This window comes from Atractosteus spatula, chromosome 13 (assembly GCF_055471065.1).
Source record: "Atractosteus spatula isolate fAtrSpa1 chromosome 13, fAtrSpa1.hap1, whole genome shotgun sequence".
Taxonomy (NCBI): Eukaryota; Metazoa; Chordata; class Actinopteri; order Semionotiformes; family Lepisosteidae; genus Atractosteus; species Atractosteus spatula.
The window spans coordinates 31,293,114-31,315,323 of record NC_142718.1 but is presented as its reverse complement, the minus strand read 5'-3'; the positions used below and the strand labels follow the sequence as shown (position 1 = coordinate 31,315,323).

The window sequence follows — 22,210 nt, the reverse complement described above, 5'->3', positions numbered from 1 at the left end:
AGTAAACACAAAATGCAGTTTTTAAATGAAGGTTTTTATTATTAAGGGAAAAAAAAATCCAAACTTACATGGCCCTGTGTGAAAAAGTGATTGCCCCCCCTGTTAAAACATAAATCAACTGTGGTTTATCACATCTTTGGAAAGCTGAGTTCAATTTCTCTAGCCACACCCAGAGAGGCCTGATTACTGCCACACCTGTTCTCAATCAAGAAATCACTTAAATAGGACCTGCCTGACAAAGTGAAGTAGACCAAAAGATCCTCAAAAGCTAGACATCATGCTGCGATCCAAAGAAATTCAGGAACAAATGAGAAACAGAGTAATTGAGATTTATCAGTCTGGAAAAGGTTATAAAGCCATTTCTAAAGCTTTGGGACTCCAGCGAACCACAGTGAGAGCCATTATCCACAAATGGCGAGAACATGGAACAGTGGTGAACCCTTCCAGGAGTGGCCGGCCCCAAGAGCGCAGCGACGAGTCATCCAAGAGGTCACAAAAAAACCCACAACAACATCCAAAGAACTGAAGGCTTCACTTGCCTCAGTTAAGGTCAGTGTTCATGACTCCACCATAAGAAAGAGACTGGGCAAAAATGGCCTGCATGGCAGAGTTCCAAGATGAAAACCACTGCTGAGCAAAAAGAACATAAAGGCTCGTCTCAGTTTTGCCAGAAAACATCTTGATGATCCCCAAGACTTTTGGGAAAATACTCTGTGGACTGACGAGACAAAAGTTGAACTTTTTGGAAGGTGTGTGTCCCATTACATCTGGCGTAAAAGTAACACAGCATTTCAGAAAAGGAACATCATACCAACAGTAAAATATGGTGGTGGTAGTGTGATGGTCTGGGGCCGTTTTGCTGCTTCAGGACCTGGAAGACTTGCTGTGGTAAATGGAACCATGAATTCTGCTGTCTACCAAAAAATCCTGAAGGAGAATGTCCGGCCATCTGTTCGTGACCTCAAGCTGAAGCGTACTTGGGTTCTGCAGCAGGACAATGATCCAAAGCACACCAGCAAGTCCACCTCTGAATAGCTTAAGAAAAACAAAATGAAGACTTTGGAGTGGCCTAGTCAAAGTCCTGACCTGAATCCGATTGAGATGTTGTGGCATGACCTTAAAAAAGCGGTTAAGGCTCGAAAACCCTCCAATGTGGCTGAATTACAACAATTCTGCAAAGATGAGTGGGCCAAAATTCCTCCACAGCGCTGTAAAAGACTCATTGCCAGTTTATCGCAAATGCTTGATTGCAGTTGTTGCTGCTAAGGGTGGCCCAACCAGTTATTAGGTTTAGGGGGCAATCACTTTTTCACACAGGGCCATGTAGGTTTGGATTTTTTTTCCCTTAATAATAAAAACCTTCATTTAAAAACTGTATTTTGTGTTTACTTGTGTTATCTTTGTCTAATATTTCAATTTGTTTGATGATCTGAAACATTTCAGTGTGACAAACATGCAAAAAAATAAGAAATCAGGAAGGGGCAAACACTTTTTCACACCACTGTAAATCAGGTCACCTCACCATCTCGGCAGCATTGCAGTGGTGAAAGTTTTGCGTTTTATCTAAAAATCCAGTTTTACTGCCATGACAGTTACCCATGACACTACTATAAATACATTTTTGGAATGACCAATTCTGGATTTAGTTCTTTATACTGGGTGAAAATGGCTAGAAAATAAACTGATACATGCAGGGGATGGTATAAAGTAAAAAGAAGGTCTTTCATTAGAAAATATGCAGTTTTTTATGCCATAAACAGGGAATTTTCAAACAGAGGCCTATTAACAGAAAGAGAAAGTTCACTTACCGCCAGAGTGCTTTCCCCAACATTTGAGGCTATCAACCCATCTATTGTACCATATTCCGCATCTCGAGCGTTTAGCCTGTCCACCTGGTTCTGGTGAATCTTCCTGAAGACAAAGACCGCCATGGCAGACAGGATGATGAGAACGATGATCGGAGCCACGATCACAATAGCGAGAGTTGGCACGCTGTAACTCAGACCTTTCCCATATCGAGACTTTCCTTCAGACAAAAAGAAAGGTTCGTCTAATCAAAATATGTCTACAGTGGAATTTATTGCATCTACTGATGGAGTTGAGAGGATAAAATAAAACAAAAGACTAATAAAAGACTAATCTAAAACACTTAAGATCTTAAAGGTATTGTAACGCACTGCAAAATAAATCAGCTAACATACCATACTGAGTAACAAAGTCCCACTTGATTACAAGCGCTAGAAGTGATAATTGGTTATCTTTAAAAACCGTTTCGACTCCACAACCTCCCACTGCTTTACTGAGACCTGATGGGATTTTCAGATGTGAGTTTACCGATTGTTTGCCCTCCTGTTGCCTTTACTCAAACAACTCATACTCCTACATGTCTCCCACAGGGACAGCAATTCTCACACCCAGCCCTACCTACAAATAAAAAGGTTCAGGTTTGGATTGGAATTTATTAAAATCAGACTAATTCTTTTTACCAGAAAAAAAATCAGTGCAATCAAAAGACATAATAAACATTCATCTCCTAAACACTGGCCATTAAGTGCCCTGTGTATATGTCCAGCAAAACCCAAGTCCAAGAAATACATTATCCTTAAACCTTGATTACGAAGGCTCAAATGTCATGTCACTATCACTAATACACACCAAAATCCGTACTATAAATCAATAAAATAAACTGATTTTTTATAAATTATTAGGGTCTTTTGTTTGATTGCATAAGTGCATTTACCTTGACAGGATTTTTAGAGCTACATTTTACGTTGTATTATGGTTAGATGCCCTTGTTGTATAGTTTCTGTGAACATGAAATGAAAAAAAAACTAAATTTAAAACGAACAAAATGGGAAATCTATACAGGAGCTGGAAGACAAACGGAGGTAGAACTGAACTTGTAGCCCCCCCCCGTTGGCCCTACAGGATCACTGGTCGACACCCAGTATCAAGAGTCAAGAAAAAACCCATTTCATTTGGATATCAATCCTTTACAATAGCATTGGGTATACTATACCTCTTCAGGACCTAGCTTTCAGTACGATACACAAGCACACAACAGTACAAACACCTGTCCAGGAAAACATCTGATCACAGAAACTCTCTATACAAGGCCCCTCATTCCTCTCCTTGAATGATCTCACCACTAACAACCAAACAATGGGATTCATCACTGACTCTTCCACCCTCATGCTCAAATCTGTTCATTCTGAGCATACAAATATATCCTGAATAAATCTACTTTATTGCCATTTCCACATTTTTTAAATTATAAGAAAGCATTTCAAAATAGTTCTGTTTTTGTTGTTCTTGGAGGTAGAGACTGTTGAAAATATTAAGCAGAGGTGGAAGGAGTTGCAAATGAACAAAAAAAACATTTTGACTTAGCAATTATTCTGAACCACCAATCCCAAACTCTGAATAATGTTTGGACCTTAATAACTCTAATAAACTTTTATCTGTTAAATACTCTTCACACATTTCTATTTTCAGTAGAAATATACACTTTGGTTTTGTATGGCTGTTCTTTTACATTCTTAAGGGGGAAAACAAACCATGATTTATTTATTTTATACTTGAGAGAACATTACCTTTCATTCTCCTGCTGAGGAAACATCAAATTTTAATTTAGTTTCAACTCTGAAAGCTAGACAGCTACTCCATCACACACCAAAGTTAGAAGTTTCCTCCAAAGAAACATGTTTTTGATCAAACCTCATGTGGAACCCAGGAGACTTTCAGACCTATGGCCCTTTATTGCCAAAATTTGTTTTCCTGTCATACCAACACAGCAAAGGATGTAGTATTTACAGTGAAAGTAAAAATGGGATAAGGCAAGAGCCAAACAGACTCAAAGTACAGCAAGGAAAGTAGGTTACTCCGTGTACTGGCCACTCTTAGCTGAGGGCCCTCTCTGGCAAAGGTTTCACTTCTGTCCACAAGTCCAAGAAGGCAGACTATGACAAAATACTCATGTCTGTCCCAGGACCTTGATGAGCTTATTATTAGAAAGATTAAGGTAAGCCATTTATTGAGTAGAAAACCAGGTTGAGAGGGAACAGACTTTTAAAGGCAAATATTGATAGCAAGCCTGAATGGCGCTTTAGGATATAATATACATATTTAAAAATTCACTTTAACCAAAAAGGTGTCAACCTAAAAAAAAATTAAGTTCTCTGGATTTTTTTCAGAAATCCAAAAGTTATTCATATGCAAATCATCTTTGCTGAGCCCTTGACCTCTTTTTTAATAACTTGAGACACTTTCCCCAAAACCTTTGTGGTAAGGCAAGCAAAAAGTGTCCTTGGAACAATAAATGTATCCTTGGACACGGGATTAGGTCATTAGGTCATTGAGCCGCTGTTTTACCTTTCACTGGCAACTCCACAGTGATGTTCAAGTTACACAGATCCCCCTGGCAGCAATCCACAGCTTGATCTGAGGATGGAGGGGTTTTGCAGGTCATCTTCCCCTGCTCGTACACTTGGAAGCAGCCCTTCTGATAAACCGAAGTCCCATCATTTATAGTGAGGGAAGAGAAACACTGCTGCCCGCGACAGCGCTCTCCGTTCCCACAGGACATGCCCTCACAGACGCACTCGTAGAGCTTGGTGCTCTGCTTCCCTTCTTCATCTGTAGAAAAAACAGCCAGGGAAACCTGATGAGGGGTCAAGTTTTGAGCTTGCAGGATCTCATTGGGCTGCAAAGCCCCTAGTGCACATAATACCTTGTTCTACGAATGTCGGCATATGGACTATGATTAAGATTGTAGGATATCAACTTTTAAAATCAAAGCCTGATGATACAAATACATTGCTTTGCACTATTACAGGTTTCCAAGCATAATAAAGACACCAAAAGTAAATCCTTATGACCCACTCAATCAGCACACTGTTTTGTGATGCCAAAAAAGTTCATTAAAGTTAACAGAACAAAAGCTACATTTTCAAAAACCCTGCATCCCACAGTTTTAAAGACACTTGAAAAGAAAGCCTCCATGTTTTCCGACATTTTACAGATATTCAGGTACTAAACTTTTAGCATCAACCACATAAGAAAAAGACAGGCTGCTTTTAAATAAAAAAAAGGAACAAGATTCGGATGGTCTGCTTTCTGAAACCCAAACCAGATATCATAGACCATGGCTGTTGAGAAGGATTTTTCCTTCAAATATGTGCAGTAAACAAGGTGTGATGAAGAGCGCCATAAATGCTTAGTAACGCTGGACAAGCTGAGTAATTTAACAGAGCCTCAGCAGTTGTCACAGATGCAGTGAGAAAGCTTGAAAGTATGCACCCAACATCAAGATGGCACCAAGTCAAACTCCCAGCAATAGATGTTTGAGTCTCTCAAAACAAATATAGGATTTTAGTAAAAGGAAAAGAAAAAAATAGGCACAACTTAACCAAGCTGATACTGTATTTTACAATAGTTTTCATCATTATAAAATGATAAAGCCTTTTGTTAAATTAAAAATAACGAACATTGTCATTGGGGAAAAAAAAATACCAATACCCCACTTAATGTCTTAAGTTAAGCAAAACCTTATGGAGGGAATTCACATTACCGATTAAGAAAGCAGGTTTAATGAGCTCTTTTTTTTAAAAAAGGTTCCCACTGAACCAATTTACAAATCAAGACTAAAATCCTATTTGTTTTTCTGAAATGAAAATACTGGGGGTGGGTTGTTACTACAAGACAAAAATGTATTTTGCAAAAGAATGACTTGCACCAATATTCCTACTTCTATTTTGAAAGAACAGAAATTGATCAATACCGCATTTTCAAGCAAAGCAAATGACATCCAAAGATTAAAATGTTCTCAAACTACCATTAGCGTTTTTTTAATAATCTTTCTCTAGTTTCTAGGATAATATAAAAATTAAAACCTACCTTCCATGCTGGAAGAGGGCAAGACCAGCATCAGTAGGACCAGAAGAATCATGACACCATCTAACACTGGAGAACTGAAATAAAGGCCAAAGGGTGACATTGGTAAAAGCGCAATAACAGTGCATGTGTCCTCATACTAATAGATATCACTTCAGAAACTCATTTTGATGAACACAAGATGTTAGCATAGGTGTACAGAACACTATAAAAGTCTAATAAAATTTAAAATCTTAAATCAAAATTTTGGTCAGTACAAAAATAATTTTTTTCAGAGCCATTTTTCTTTCCAGTGATTCAACAACTGTAAAGTAATTGGGTCGTTTAATGAAGAGGTTGAAATGTTGAAATATCAATTAACCCAAAATTCTCCTGAACTCAATATGTAATAGAAGAATTCTATAACAGTTTGCTTCCAGAAATAAGTTGGAACTTTGACACAAACAATTCTTCGTTAAATCCACATTGTGTTTAGGCAACTGACGTTTTTGTTATTACGTTCTCAAAAGAAGTGAAAGAAATAGCATGACATTGCTATTGAACACATGGTACTATTCTTTTCTGCTCGGGTTCCTTATGGTAAAATAATTTGTCTTGCACACGTTTCAGGATGGTATTTCTACATAATTTATATTCTGAATAAATCAAAAATCCTAATGAATGGTATTAGAATTATTTTAGTGTTCTAAAATAAACAAAGTTCCCTGATGTATTGGAATCTCACACAAAAGGAAAATGTTACTTTTTACTTCTAAAAGACTAAGCATTTTAAATTGACATGTTAAGGTAACGTGGGCCTTATGACTTCTGTTGTCTTGGCAACCTGGAGTTGAGTAGCAAGCAGCAGGAAAACTAGTATTATCCCATTGGCTGCTGGAGTGTTTGAGAGAGACAGCAGGGCCGGCAGGAAGGAGAACAGACAGACGCAGGAGGAGGAGGAGGAGAAGCCCAGCAGGACGAAGGTATGCAAAGCCCAGAAATAAAGTAAAAGAAGTACTAAGGATAGCACCCACCAGAAAAGCAAAATTCACAGAAACAGGTTAGCAACATGAGAAAACCAGTCCAAAATGCAGAAAATGTATATGCATACACAAATCTTTCTAGATTAAACCCTGCATGCTTATATTATGAATTCCTGTCACAAAACATCTTTGGGTCTTAAGAAAAAAAAACATTAAGCTTAGAGATCCGAATATAATTTCAATCAATGTTTACAATTTTGTCTTCATTATTAATTCTGGATCATCACGTGTGTGGCATCCAAAGTCTCCAACCAATCCTAACAGTTATTTTTCTGGCAGCATTATCAAACTTTCATTCTCAAATTTCTGCTTTTATTACACCAATATTGTTCAATGCTCTCATTAACCTACCTAAACAAGACGGCTGAAAATGACCAGTAACAACAAGATGTAGCACTAATCGAAACCTTAGTAGTTGTTGAGTCTCTGCGTCTGCTTTGAAACAAATTATTACTTACAGTTGGTAGTATCCAGCAAACATCAGTAATAGTTGGTCACATACTGACCACATGCTGTTTTTTTAATTAGAGTTGAAAACAGGGGGTTGGTTATTGTGAGATAATCGTAGGCCTGGGGCCATTAAAAGGCGTGTCATCCACAGGCATGCAATAACCTAACAGTGACCCAGTTCAGCTAAGTACAAGTTTCACCACAGTTTTCAATCTTTTTTGGTTGCCTCAATCACCTGAACAGATGGTCTTTCTAATACCGATTTCTTTTGCTTTAATAGAGCTCCCCAAAGTAAAAAAAATCCAGAAATTCTCGTGTTTAACAAAATACAAAAGACGATTAGCTGTGTTTTCTCCAATGCTCTACATGACTAAAAAAATGAAACACCTGCATCACTGATTTATTACGTACAGTTTAAAATACATGTTTTTACGCATACATGTATAATCATTCCATGTCAACTTGTGAAATTGTAAACTCCTCAAATGCTGAATTTTTCAGTTAAGTACCCCCCCTCCCCCCATTGCAGACTGCAATAGCAGCCACCGAATAGTTCTTATGTTTTGGGGTTTAGATCAGGGTTTATTGTATCCACACTGTTAAACCCATTTGGGAGAATTTAATACTTCCCACACAGGAAAAACTCACAATTGCACATCTGCAAGTATATTCACACAGTTTAACCACAAATATTGTTTCTTGTAAACCAATCCCTTTAATTAAGGAAGGGAACTGACTCACATTGAACTAAGTTTTACGTAAGTAGGCAGTGCAGAAAGGCACTTCTATCACTATTTGTTTGCTTAGTAGATACCTTTATCCAGGAAGGCTTGGGATATAGAAAATGTAGATCAAGAGTGAGTAACAAGGAACAATTGTGTGGGTACAATGTAAAACCAAACTAAAATTACGGATTGCACAAAAGCACAAAACTGAAAGAGAAGTACAACAGTAGATCACAATAATCTATTCCATGTTAAACAAGAAACCAACCAACCTGCAAAACACCATCAACATTTACTTAGCTATGAACAAGATATAAAATTGAGTACAAAAATTAGTTTCCTCTTCAGAATGCTACAAGTGAAGTCTGTCTCAGCATGACACAGCCAACTGTGACGAGCCCTAATAAGGGCAAAATAGCTGTCCATGGCTGCCAATCTTGACTTTATATGAACAAAAATAAAATGACAAGTTACATATCCTATAGAGGTGTGATTGAAAAAATATTGCAACTGTTCAACTTCACTCTGACCCAAACCCGAAATGGTGTCCATTCTTCAACTAAAATTAAAAATTATTCATTTCAATTAAAACCATTCATATGCAAATTACATTAATTCTGCAGCAATTGATTTTTCACTTATTTGCGATTTCTACTACTGTTTGAACCTGGCATAATGTTCATAACCTAAATATGTTAGATTAAAAACCTATTTAGTACAAACAAGGCACTAAACAGTTGCATTTTCAGAGTAATTAGTTTAGACGGTATAATTACATCAACCTAAGAAAACACCAGGTTGATTTAGCACTGTTCTGAGTTTCAGTAGAAAAGGGGAAATCCTAACAATTAACAGTGAAGTAACAATTACTTATCCCTGTTGAGGTTCTCTATTTGTGTAGACACAACAAGAGACTGATTAAACCCATCATTTCCACAGTTACAGTACTGTTGAGCTAAAACTATTTTGATGCCTGTAAATATGTTCACTTGTATTCCCTGTGCTTGAGCATTCCAATTCATTAAGATACATTCAACCACTCAGACAAAGCAAGCTTGGATTTTATCACCGGTATCTAATAATGTTAAAAAAACAATTTTGCATTTCATATTAAGTAAAAGTGAGAACCATTTTCTCCCAGAATGTACTTCCAAGGAGAACACACACTGATGCAACAGCAGAGCTGAGGATCAACATTTGAAGTTCGTTAAATGCCCCAGAATTCAGTCGATGCAAAAAAACAAATAAAGCAGCCAAATATATCTGAAAAACATGCAGAGCACTAGGGTGAGGTTTCAGAGGACTGCAAGTACTCCTCTGCAGATCTCTTCCCACATATTATATTATCTGGCACCCGCCAACATTTCGTGCTTAGAGAGCTGAACCTCTGCCAGGACTTTCTGAAAGGGAGGTCAGGCAGTTCCTTTTGGTTGCCATTTTCACTCAGGATTTTGTGCTGCATCTTCTATTAACGAATTACACACAAAAAAAAACACACAACAAGGAAAAAAGAAAAACATCAAAGAAGGATCTCTCTCTCAGCTTTGTGCCCTCTCACAGAGTACCTCAGCAGAAGACTTGGATGTCTGAAGGTGAGGCTGCTGTAAAGCACTATAGGGTGGCGTCTTTGAGATCTGAATTCCACTCCGCAGGCCTCAGTAGAAAGAAAAAGATGTTGAAGTCCCAGGAATCTGACCTGTGAGAGTTCGGGGCAGCAGCTTTGCATGGTTGTCCATTATTATTTAAATTGTTTCTGCACTTGAGTCATTCATTGACAAACACCTTAGTCCTCATTATACATCAACGTGTGAGTCTGCCTCAGCCTCAAAGTCCCAGTCTTTTCACATCCAGCTAGTGCAAGCCTCTCATCTTAAAAACAACAAAGGCCATTTACATTAAAATTATGAGGCCTATGTACAACCAATCACAAAAAGATGTTATTCACAGGTTCTGTTTGGGGCCGAGCTTCTTTTGTTTGACTTAAAAAGGCATCAGAAGTAGTTCTTTATAGTATGTTTGAGTGGACTGTTTTTTTAACTGATATGGAGGTAGATCTTGCTGATCTACTAACAGGAGGTCCCACCCTTTTATCACAGAGCTCTACAGTCAACTCCCACAGCTTTGCTTCTGCTGAAGGATTACATGCAAAACAGCCCTTCTATTGTCCTGGTATTTGCAGCTTTATCAGTACACCACAAACATGAGCAGACAAACTGATTTAGGCATGTCTAGTTTACAATCCAAGAAGCGATATCAAAAACTACATGGAAACTGATGGATGCTGCACATTAGTGGTGGTGGAGGGGAGTCCCCATTACCTGTAAAGCGCTTTGAGTGGAGTGCCCAGAAAAGCGCTATAAGTGTAAGCAATTATTATTATAATTATCAATTATAAACTAAAATATATACAATGCATCTTTAAAAGACACAAACCCTTCACTCTTTTAGAAGTAAAAAATAGTGACTGCCTATTTACGGAGTTTAGGGAAAAGTGACTTGCCTATCATTTAATTGTCCTCTCTTCCTTAAAATGAATTCCCACAATTAAGGTGAATCCGTTGTAGTGGTACACACACAAGCTCTGAAAAAAACTAATCAGTGTTTCAATTTACTTTTTACAAATACTGTTAAACAGGAAATGTCTGGCAAAAAAGCTGGAGGTGTCAGACTCCAGGGGGCAGAGACATTAGGTGTGATCTCTGCCTGAGCACACCTGACGCTTGTCCATGAGCTCATGTGGCACAGAGATGCAACAATTCCGGCAAAGCAAATGCAAGAGTGGCACCTTCTTTCTACCCATTCACAATTCAGACCAACTTGCCCCGAGTCATTTTTGTACTCAGACACTCATTTTGCATTCAGACACAGGGAAACAAAGTTATTTCCCTCCTTTATTACTACACTTTAAATTTACAAAGACTGGAAATAAGATGCATGTATAAAGAATTTAAATCTGGTGATCAGACAACTTTTTTTTTTTAAGTAAGGTAGGCCAGCTTGGGCAAACCCAGAAGGATACAACTTCTGCAAATTTGACTAGATGCTAAAATGGGCCAAATGTCCTCCTCTCACAAAAAAAGTTCTCTGGTAGATAAGCGTATATAGGTTTCAAACAAAGACATAGCCACAATGAGTCTATAAAAGCATACACAATGCACAGAACTTATTCATGCTGACTGTATAGCAAACCCCTAGGAAACCAAGAACTGACAGGAAAACAGTCTACTGCACGCTATGCAAAGTTAACAACCAGTAAGCGGGTTTGAAAGTAATAGCATAATATTCTCATTAGCCTCTGGAAATTTCATCTGCCTTCCAAAGAGCTTAAAGTGTGGTGAAAGAAAAGAAACAAAAAAAAGTTTTTGTTTTTAGTCGTGCTGCCATAGAGCACACAGCAGCCAGTGCCCTGGTACTAATGTTATCTAGACTTCACCAGAAAGCCCAGAGTTCCAAACGGTACAGATAGTAAAGAAAGCAATCAAAAGTAAACTTACTTCTTAAACTTCCCTTTTCATATAGTGCACACAGTGAATATTGATAGCTTTTTTCTGATTGGGACATGCTTGGGATAATTAAGTAATTTTATCTTTAATGAAAAATTCTAGGCAAAGAAAAAAAAGGTCCTTAAGCATCAGAATCTTGAAATATTTGATAAAAAGGGAACTGTTTGTAAGGACTCCACAAAAACAGGATCTGGAAAATAAAGGTGATCTGCAATGTGAGGGAATTTTATGATGTTTTGAAAACCTAAATCAGTCTAACACTGCAAGACAATCAAGACTTGCACATCATTCCACATATTCTTACCTGCTGCATGAAGTACTATATTGAAAGTAGTATTTTGCTTCAGTATATACTGAAGAGGATATAACTTGCAAACCTCATGTAATGAAGCAGAAGACAAACCTGCTGTAGTGTGCTTTCATGTTGTGGCATCAAGCAATTAAATTTGAAGGCCTGAGTTTCAACCGATATTGTTTTTTCAAATTTACAGCATATTATAGTTTATTATGGATCCATCCATTCAATATTGTTGAGGTCACAGCTAACAACAAGAATACACAATTGCCGTTTCATTATGACCTCTACACAATAGCAGTGCCACCAGCTTTAAACTGTTTCATGGACTTTTAAATTAAAGTGTACATTTGCTTATAAAAAGCCATACATTTGAGAGCTAATGCATGTCAAAACTACTATAGGCAAACACTCAAAATGACTTCACATCTTGAAGGAGAATGCCTTTGACTAAAATAAAAGACAAATGGTCCCATGGAACAGAGAAATAAATGATGCTATCAAAAGCTTGGCAGAGTTTTGGACTTTGAATGGAAGCAGCCAATGGAGCCCTTCCAAAAGTTCCTAATATACTCAGGAAAAATAAAATCTTTTATGTGAAGAAAAATGAAATCTTTATTCCACATTTTAATCAAAACCACAGAGGAGTCAAAATATATTTTGTATGTCAATAATGTTCAAATATTTAGTGGTTTTCAATGTACATGACCTTGGACAACTACACAGTACATCCCTTAATCTATTAAAGCTATGCAACAACGGTAACAGGAATCAAAAGACACATCTGTAACAAAGACACAAAGAGGCTCTTAAGAACATCGCTCAATGCAACTGCCAAATCAACCCTCAGGCATATTTGAAAAAAGTGTAAATCATTTATAATTGATTTATAATTAATTTTAATCATTTATAAATCTAGAAATAAAAGCATTTTGACCACTCAAATAACACTTTACATATTTTAATAAGGCACGCATTTTTATATTTGATAGTCAAAATAATTCAATTGACTGAAGTGCTAAAAAAAATCTGAAATGCTTCAGAGCAACCTACATATAAACTTTGCTCATGGAAGAAGGTACAACTTTGTGCTTTTACCCTTTCAACCCTATGTTGTTGAAAGGTTTTATCTTTGTTCCTTCTTAAACAAAAATAAACACTTTTGTTTATTCCTACTGTTCCAAACCAGAGGGGTGTTGTACCGGATCCTCCGTTTTTCAGCTCCCGAGCCCAGAGACCAGCACATGGAACAATGAATGCTCATTTTCCTGCCATGTCCTAACAGACAGAGCCAGAGAAGCACAGCTCTAAAGGATGAAAATGAAGTTTTTTTTTTTAAATTCCATTGTTTTTAGCAGAAGCGGTCTTCTAATAAGGAATGCCTTAGGGAGCTGGACCCCAGTTAAAAAATAGTTTGGCAACACTGCTCTCTGCTTACTTACAATATAGGCAGTTATGGTATAATGTGGTCCTCTTCTGCAAAAACATTCAAAATAATACCTGGGGTTTATGTTGTAAAAAAAATGGTTATACCACTGATACCAACTTCATTTAATCAAGTACAAGACCAGATCTTCAATGCACTACAGTAAACGTCTTGAACTAACCATTACTAAGGCTAGCTTTTATACCTGACACTTGGTGGTCAACATGTTTAACCTCTACCATCCAGTTCAAGTCACAGCTAAAAGCCAGCAACCTGGGGCAGCCTGGACCAACTGATGTGACACCTATTGACCGTGGCTGGAAAATGGCTTCTTATTCCTCTTTTCCTTCCCCCCCAAAACAAGCGTTTAAAACATGAAGAAATACGAGAGAGACAGCAAGAAATCCTTTTCTTAACTTAATTGCCAACAGTGAGCAAAAGTATTTAATATACTGTTCTAAATCTAATTCAACAAATTCATGATAAATTATATTTTTAACACCTTGTGGAGACTTCAAAGTTAAAATATAGCAAACTGCATTTAAAGGCATTCATTCTTTTTCGTGAAAAGGATCAAGGCCAAGCCTCGAAGTGAAAACAGACCATAAATTATCTTTTAAGAACCAACCTAATGCATAAATCCCTACCTTTTGTCATTCAAAATCTCATGTAGATAGCAAAAAAAAAATCCCACTAAAATCCAAAAGCCCTTTTGTCCAGATACTGGTGAGATGATGCAGAGCTATTTACTGTATGTCACCAACTGAACATAACTGGCTTACTCATTACTCAAGTTGGCCAAGCTATCCACTGCTTGGATCACAATCATGGTTTGACAAGTGTCTGTGAGCTTGCAGTCGGTCAGTCCTCCATTCAGTGCTAACTCTGCTGTAGACACTTAAAGCTTACAGTGCAGTAGGAGGCAGATAGCTTGAACGAAATGTCTGTCTGTTCCTTTGCTCATACAAGAATGGCATCCGAGTTGCCTAAAGCTACAAATGCAGGCTAACTCAGCGTCAAACATGAACTTAGCTTTTGTGTAAAGGTGCAATGATTTGTAAGAGGATCGGGAATTATCAATGTGAAATGCCCAGTCCTTCCTTTTATCCTTCACAGTGTTGCATTGAACAGCATCATTTTATGCAGAATCCAGGGTGTAATGTCGCTCCAAAATAAGCAGAGCACCAAGTAGCATTTGGTCTGTTGATCTCAAAAACACATCACACTGAAACTCTAAGCCACCCCTCTTGCCAGCACCAAGGCACATCCACTTTCGTTGCTAAAGAACCATTTAAGTACTCAGCTCTGCCAAATTAAACTTCATTTTCACAACCTTAAGCAATGTTTACACAAAATGGAATGAGCAAACTTTCTTGGACAAAATGGATCACTAGCTGAAAAAGGTTATGTTAGTATTCACTTCATGACATTAGTTTTAACACTGACCCTTATGTAGCTAGCTTTGCAAGAAAAAGAAATCCATCTCTAATTAAAATGGCTTTCAGGTACCAGAGTACCAATACATGTCCAGTAATTATCCACATTTTTCTGTTCATTCAACAAATGTCAGTAAAGGTAGCAGCCTTGGCTTTGTATTGTTACAGCAAACCATTACTTGGAACTTAATATATATCTCTGAACTACATACTGAGCATCAAAATGAAAACCACTGATAATGGTGTTGGAGGTGCAGGAAATTTATCTAGACAAGCTGTAACTTTAAGATGCATGTGAGCAAGACGTTGTCTCAGCTCATCCCATAAATTTTCCATTGGGGTTGGAGTAGTGCAAGTAAGACATTCAAAGGACTACAGGAGAGTTTTTATCTCGCATAAAAGCTGCCACCACACAAGCAGCACGGGGACAGATGACCTGTCCACCTAACGCGGTCATGTCATTAGAAGCCAGCAGGAAAGCCAGCAAATGAGGTCCCAACACCGACTGTGGCAAATTGCACACAGCACAACTGGAGTGCTTTAACAACTAGACACTCCAGACCATCACACCTGGACCTCCCCATCACTTGGTCTGTTACACTTCACCTGTGCATTGTTGTGCACATCTGTAAAACACTTGCTGAAGTCTGTTTGGATGATCTACACAGAACCTTGAATTAGAGGTAATGATTTAGGGTTTATGCAATAAAGTCGCCTGAGTACATTACAGATGACCATGATCAATTAATGACCATGACACCAAAATATCTAAAATTGTTATACTGCATTACTATAAACATGCCCAAGTTGTTTCCCTTTACACTCAATACACTACCCGAAGTTTCCAACTATTTTTAATCACTGACATCCCCTCACTTTAATTTAGATATCAACTTTTTGTAATGTCCACACGATTTGTGGATTAGCCAATTGCTTTACATGTCTCGGCTCTCAACTACAAATCCTGCAGCCTCAGGAGAGTATGAGAAAGTATAGACACACTTCTCTGACCAGCCCAACTTCAAGCCACTTGTCTAGTAACACCAACACGTACCGAAAGTTCAGCACTGACAGAGACACATCCCTTGCCAACAGCACCACATGCAGAGTGGAGGTTGCAGGGTCTGGTTACCCTGAGAGCCAAGAGTCCTGCCAACCAAAACGCACTCTGCTCTCGGCCGTGCTCAATCAACTGTAGGCTCCCACCAGGAAATCCCAGTCACAGTCAGCTAGTAACGCTACTCGGAGTCAAACACCCATCATAAAGCTTGGCCTGCCCTCAGGCAAGTGTCTTTACCAAACCTAGGCAGGCAAAAATTGAAAAGCTCCTAAGCGCTTCTTTTTGAAGTTCAAAGCAGACTCCAGGAACTCTAGGCTACAATCCTGGCTATGAAGCACCAAAGCATCTCCATCAAAATAACTGCTCAGCTGAATCCAGTTTCAGATGTTTAACCTCTATCTGTGTGCCTTTGATCAACAGGCTCATATAGCAAATTCTGGACCTTAATTTTGAAGTCAAACATCTTAAAGTCTTGTACCTACAGCTCCCTTTTCACGTGCAATACCACATCTAAGCCAATTCCACAAAAGACTCTTTCACTGGTTCCAAACTCTGCTGTTGTATTTCCTATCCTGGAGGTTTTATCTACTTGGTTTCCTGAAATTCAGATAAATCCACTGCCTGCGACGCGGATATTAACATCTGCCCTTCCTTTCCCATGTGCCGGACTACTTTAGACCTTAACAATTGATCACTCCCCAATAAAACAGCGTCTTCATCCTTGACTTACACAAGTAATTGAAAAATTTGAAAACCAATTTATGCTTTACTCACCCCACACCATTATTACTTCTGCCCCCACATTTAGAATTTTTTATACCTTATAATTTGCACTATGTTCTGTCTCATGATAAAAGAACAATGCATATACCCCACATATATACCCCCCACACACACACACACACTTTCACAGACTGAATAAGAAGCAACAGATCTAGAATAGCACAATATTTCAGTAAGTCTAAGCAAAGGTTACTTTAATGTGACATCTTTGGTATAAAATTGTGAAATCTGCTACAGCAACAAAAATACACAAAAACACTTACATAAAAAATTACTTTAACTTCTTAACCGAAGTACAAAGCAATAAAACAGAAGACGGATAAAGACCTCATGAAAATTGTATTAAAGACGGTCTCTGGTGCAGACACTGGTAATGGGAGTGTGTGGAGCCAGGAAGTACTGCAGATCTGTGTTCCTCCACAGACAGCTGACTCCAGTGTCATTTAAGTATGTCTTTTACTGAGATCACACTATGAATCATGGGAATCGATATGAGAAACTACCAAAAACAATACTGTAGAAGAGAAACAAAAGTAAGACTCTAGCACATGAAAACTATCACTTACTTCTAGTAGCGATGAAGACTATGTGTTCACCAAACTCAGAACACAAGACTCCTTACACAACGGTATGTTTCAGCTAAACAAGGCTAGTGCTTATTAAGGGCTCATGGATTTAGACTAAAAATAACATGCTGACAAGAAAAAACAAAAGAGTGAAATCGGCAAAGGGGATCCAATTGCCATCTTCCCTCCTTTAGTCAATAACTGCATGATTCCCTGGACAGTTAATTCACACCCCGAAAACTAAAAGAACAACTTACTCCCAGCTCGGTTTGCATATCAGCGCACACGTTAAATACGAGCTTCAGAACTGATGTATCCTTAAAAGAGATTGCTCCCTTAACAGACCCTCGGCCAAGTCTTCCTGAACGAACGCACTCCCCCCTCCCCCTCCACGCACCCCACCCCCGTAGTTTAAGTGAAACACCTACCCGTCTGAGCCACAGACTCCTGCTCAGACTTGAAGCCCACAGTCTCAGTACATGGCGCAGTCTGTTGTTAATGACAGTCTGTAACCCGATCCTCCCTTAGGGTGCTTTGAGTAAGCACTTCCCTCTCCCTATGCTTTCCCATTGTTCCGCCCTGTAGTGCCAGCTGTTTCTGACAGCCAAATTGCTGTGCACTGAGAAATGAGTGCTGTCAGAAGAGGATTTTTCCTTTCCTTCACCCCCCCCTTTAGAACGCAATGGCCTCCGTGGATGAATTATGCACTTTGGAGTCCTGGAGTATAGAGAGCAGCTGCACAATGGAAATGCAGCAAAACTGCTAGATATCATATTAAATACATATTTTTATATGCAAAAAGGAAACAGTCAGCACTTTCCACTCTGCAGCACTCATATTGTTCTTAGGTGGTGGCAAATAGACCCCCACAGGCATGAGAAACAGAACAGTTGAAGTGTTAATACAAACCGAAAAAAACAGCCTATGCCAACTTTTCTGAAGTATGTGAAACCCTGTATTCTATTATGAAGTGTAGCCTTCAGTTTAAGACTTCTAAGCTAAGGCAACATTCACAAAAAAATACCTTCAGATGAGTAAGCATGTTGTATTTGTAGGCTCAGGCTTCTGTTGTTCACAGAAGCTACAAATAGGCAGCAGAGAAAAATGGTTATGGGATTCACTGATTTGACAACTTTCAGAAATGGCACATGAAAATGTGCCCTAGTCTTCCAGAGATCCTAACCAAAACAAATCAATGTCTGTAGGTAAAGAGTAAAAAGAAACATTTGGACTGTGGAGCCGTCTTCAGCTGTCTGCTTCAGTATGTATTGAGAAAATCAAACTGAGCAAAAAACATACAAATATTAATTTGTTGGTAAGGGGTGGGGGGGGGGGGGGGGTGCAATGATAATTATTCCAAAAATGTCTAAATATTCAGTTTTCAAAAGGAATCACGATGTTTAGAGAATATTTCAGGCCTCATTTGTAGGATTACACTAGAAATAACCAACCCTTGGCATCTACATCCCATGCTTTTGTAAGACTCTGAAGCTTCTAACAAGTACTGAATTGGTGTTTACTTGCTCAATTAACCCACATGCTGCAGAACACTTTGAACCAAAGATTAACTGCAGTTATCAGCTGCAATATCTTGGAATCCAGGTGCCAAGATAGACTTTTACAACGAAAGAAGTTGGTATTTTTGTGAAAGTATGCAATTTCTTCACGTTTTTTCTAAACAGCTCAAAGTCACTCACACCGATTTAAACAATGTAAATATCTCTTGATTTCATAAATGCAAAAGCATTAAGGCTTATAAGATGCGCAAGCTTGAAGGAACACCTGTCTGCAGTGACCCCCTACTACAGCCAATACTTTACAGGGTGACCCTTTGCCTTATGCTAAGGCACTAAGTTTCCAACAGTTTTCAAACAAAATGAGCAAGGATGTCCAAAGTGAGCTTACTGGGATGATTTAGCAGGTATATTAATGTTACAGTGGTGACACTTGCACTTGCCAGGACTATTATATGCAAAGATCTGTATGGACAATAGATAATTACAAACACCCCACTCCTTCAGTAGCTCTGTTCTTGGGTGTCCTGCATGTGTCTGTGGACCACTGTCCCATGAGGAGGCTGACCTTTTTACTCAGATACTGGGAGGTACAAGACTGACAAATATATTTCATAAAGTAGGGTCACATCCCGACATTCTTTTACATACCAACACATTTCATTTTGTTCCAGTCATCATGCAGGGGACTACAAATAAGGTTGTGCTTAGACCATTACTATACCAGCTGATAATACCTCATTTCAGATAGAGTTGCTAATGTGTCTGGTGTAACACACGTCCTGCATATAAAGATACAATATATTATTACATGAAATCTGCACTTTTTGGTTTTTGTGCGATATTTAAAGCACTGGGGTCCTGGGTTCAATTCCAGTCCTGGGATCCCATCTGCGAGGAGTTTAAATGTCCTCCCCATTCACATGGGTTTCCTCCAGCTGCTTCAGATTCCTCCCAGTCCAAAGACATACTGGTAGGTAAACTGGCTTCAGGGAAAATTGGTCCTGGTGTGACTGCATGTGTCTGTATCCGTGTCTGCGCTGTGATGGACCAGTATCCGGTTGTCGCTTGACGGGACAAGTTCCAGGTTCCCCATAACCTCGTATCAGACAAAGTGGGTTAGAAAGTAAATGGATGGATGGATTAGCTTGAATAAAGGGGGAAATCAAAGAGATCAAAACTCAAGGGTACCCAACCCACATATTCCATGCTAACTTAAATCGTAGCAAAAATGACAAGTCAGAATATTGATTTCCCCTAAATAAAAATGCCCCCTTTTGGTTTACAAGCACAGAACAAAAACAGACTAGTACCATAAAGCTGAAAATGTCTTCCAGTTCTACAGGAAAACAGTATTCATGTGCATTAATTCAGGACAAGCCTTCAAATGGTGTCATACCAAGTGCCAAAGAAATGGCTCAACTGAAAGAGCAAGTATATGTTTTTCCACTACAGATTGAACATTCACAAGAATCATCTGCTGGAACTCACTTTTTCCCATTTTCTTGTAACATGCAGAACTACATAGTTTGGTGCATATCACTGCATGGGAAATGCCTCATCAATTTATGTCAAATTAATTATGCTAAAAGGGGACTGGGGAGCTGCAGCTTGTGCGAAACGTCTGGCACAATAATACTCAAGCAGTGGCTCCTCCAGTCTGATCCATTACAGAAGTTTGTCAAAAACAACCTTAAATGTTTAACTGAGGATGAGCCTTTAAAGATCTCTTCACATCAATGTATTATGAAGGAGTGGCATGGATAATGGGGCCATAGGCTGAGACAAAGGTTAAACAATTACATTATTGGCTCGAGATCTTACATTTCCCCCCTCCATCCCTGATCCAGTAAAGTTGACATTCTGAAAGCGTGACTTGATCCAACTCAACAGCTACAAAAAAGATTTTAAGCTGAAACAGAAGCATAAAAATATTAATGCACAGTCCAAATAACCTTGATCTTTAAGGGTCTATGTAAAATAACTTGCTTTAAAAGGTTTACAGCGAGATACACAACACTTCCCTTTCTCTCCGTCATTCCTAAATTTAGAGAATTTCTATACTGTTAGAATACACTTCCATTTCCGCGAGTAAAAAGTGGTGTAGCTGGTCTCCTGTGCTCCACATATAAGGTTATACAGCACTGAACACTGCAGGAGAATTGGAGAATGCAGTCTCAGATATCTCAGACACTACCAGCAAGCAGTCAATGAAATCCTTTCTGTAACTAGCAAATGAACATTTGCAGAAATTTCTGGATATGAACACTGGAAACTAATTCAGAATTAAAAATGAGAGCCTTTAAAAAAATATAACTCCCATCTTTATCAACTGCTAAATTCTCATTCATAAAAGCATTTTTAGTTCCTGGTGAACTATACAATTTAAGTTTACCTTCTTGGGTAAGCCTATAAGTAAGCTCCACTTTGAGTGTTTCGGGCAGGATAAAGTTTTCAGAAAAAAAATGAATGAGAATCTTCACATGAATAGGCCTATTCCAAATGCTCACTGCGTACTTTATTGGCAAAGGATTACCAAACAATTTGAGAAACAAAATCTAATACTAAACTATGCTTCAAGCTAATGTGGTTCCCTTTTTTAATCAAATTTAAATTTTCAGTGGCAATTATGACATTTGGCAAAGCAACTTCAGGTCTGTCACTGATCTGTAAAGTGCAATGTTCATTACCAGAATGACCTCTTTTGGGCTTTCAGCTCAATTTGGAAAAAATAGATAGGGAGAGATATTCTTGGATTCTCTACATTTCCTGAGAACAGGCTACCATGTGATTAAACCAAGTAAAAAGAACACAGACAACTTTCAAAAAACATTTACATTGAAAGAAAGACTCAAATGATCATGTGTTTTACTTATCCCACTGACCTTGCCCTTCCAAACATAAATATTGAAGATATCATCTTTTCTATGAATGGAACCATTAACAAAAGATTTTGCAAGCACAACAGATAGTGCGTTTTTTTTTTTAAAAAAAGCAGTGTCTCACTGATCGGAGTGACTTTACTCATACAAACTTAATCTCCGATCGAAATTTAAAAAAAAAAAAATCAAGCAACCCGGTAAGAGAATTCTGGCTGCACTCTAAAGCTAAACCAAAATGCAAAGCCATTCCCTTCTCTGACTTATCAGAAGACTCCAGGATGTAGATCTATACAACTGGCGCCCACAAAGACCCCTTCTGACCTCATTTCACAGAGAATCCAGACATCAGTATGCCCTGCAACTTCTAAAGCATGAACTGTATCCAATATACTCTTTGATAAGGCACTGTTTGGTGTATTACTACTCAATTTCATGAGAAGTAAACTTTCACAACAGTAACAGTTTACTGGTTAATAAAATGTTTTGACAAACTATTGGTGAGTATTAGATCAGTGATTAGCACACAGTTATTTGTGAACATTCGTCTTGTGGATAGGCCTTTGGGAGTTACATTTTCCATCCAAAGAAAAGTGCTCAAATGAGAAACCATTTAGAATACTAAACTTTCTGCTGGCGTTTTAGACAAATCTACATAT

The 22,210-nt window shown here is 38.3% G+C and overlaps 1 protein-coding gene across 3 annotated transcripts in view; it reads right to left on the bottom strand.

Moving 5' to 3' along the window:
* The window catches only part of LOC148822064 (activin receptor type-1-like), a 36,131-nt gene that overhangs the window by 10,882 nt on the left and 3,039 nt on the right, over window positions 1–22,210 (bottom strand). The window contains exons 1-4 of one of the 3 annotated variants that reach the window (XM_088931244.1): window positions 20,497–20,514; window positions 5,896–5,969; window positions 4,372–4,635; window positions 1,809–2,026 (exon numbers count right to left, since the gene is read on the bottom strand). In XM_088931244.1, coding sequence (XP_088787370.1) covers window positions 1,809–2,026; window positions 4,372–4,635; window positions 5,896–5,947 — 534 coding nt within the window. In that variant the 5' untranslated portion in view covers window positions 5,948–5,969; window positions 20,497–20,514. Of the gene's footprint in view, window positions 1–1,808; window positions 2,027–4,371; window positions 4,636–5,895; window positions 5,970–17,586; window positions 17,668–20,496; window positions 20,515–22,210 lie in introns of those variants that run through there. The other 2 variants (XM_088931242.1, XM_088931241.1) reach the window with 2 other exon arrangements.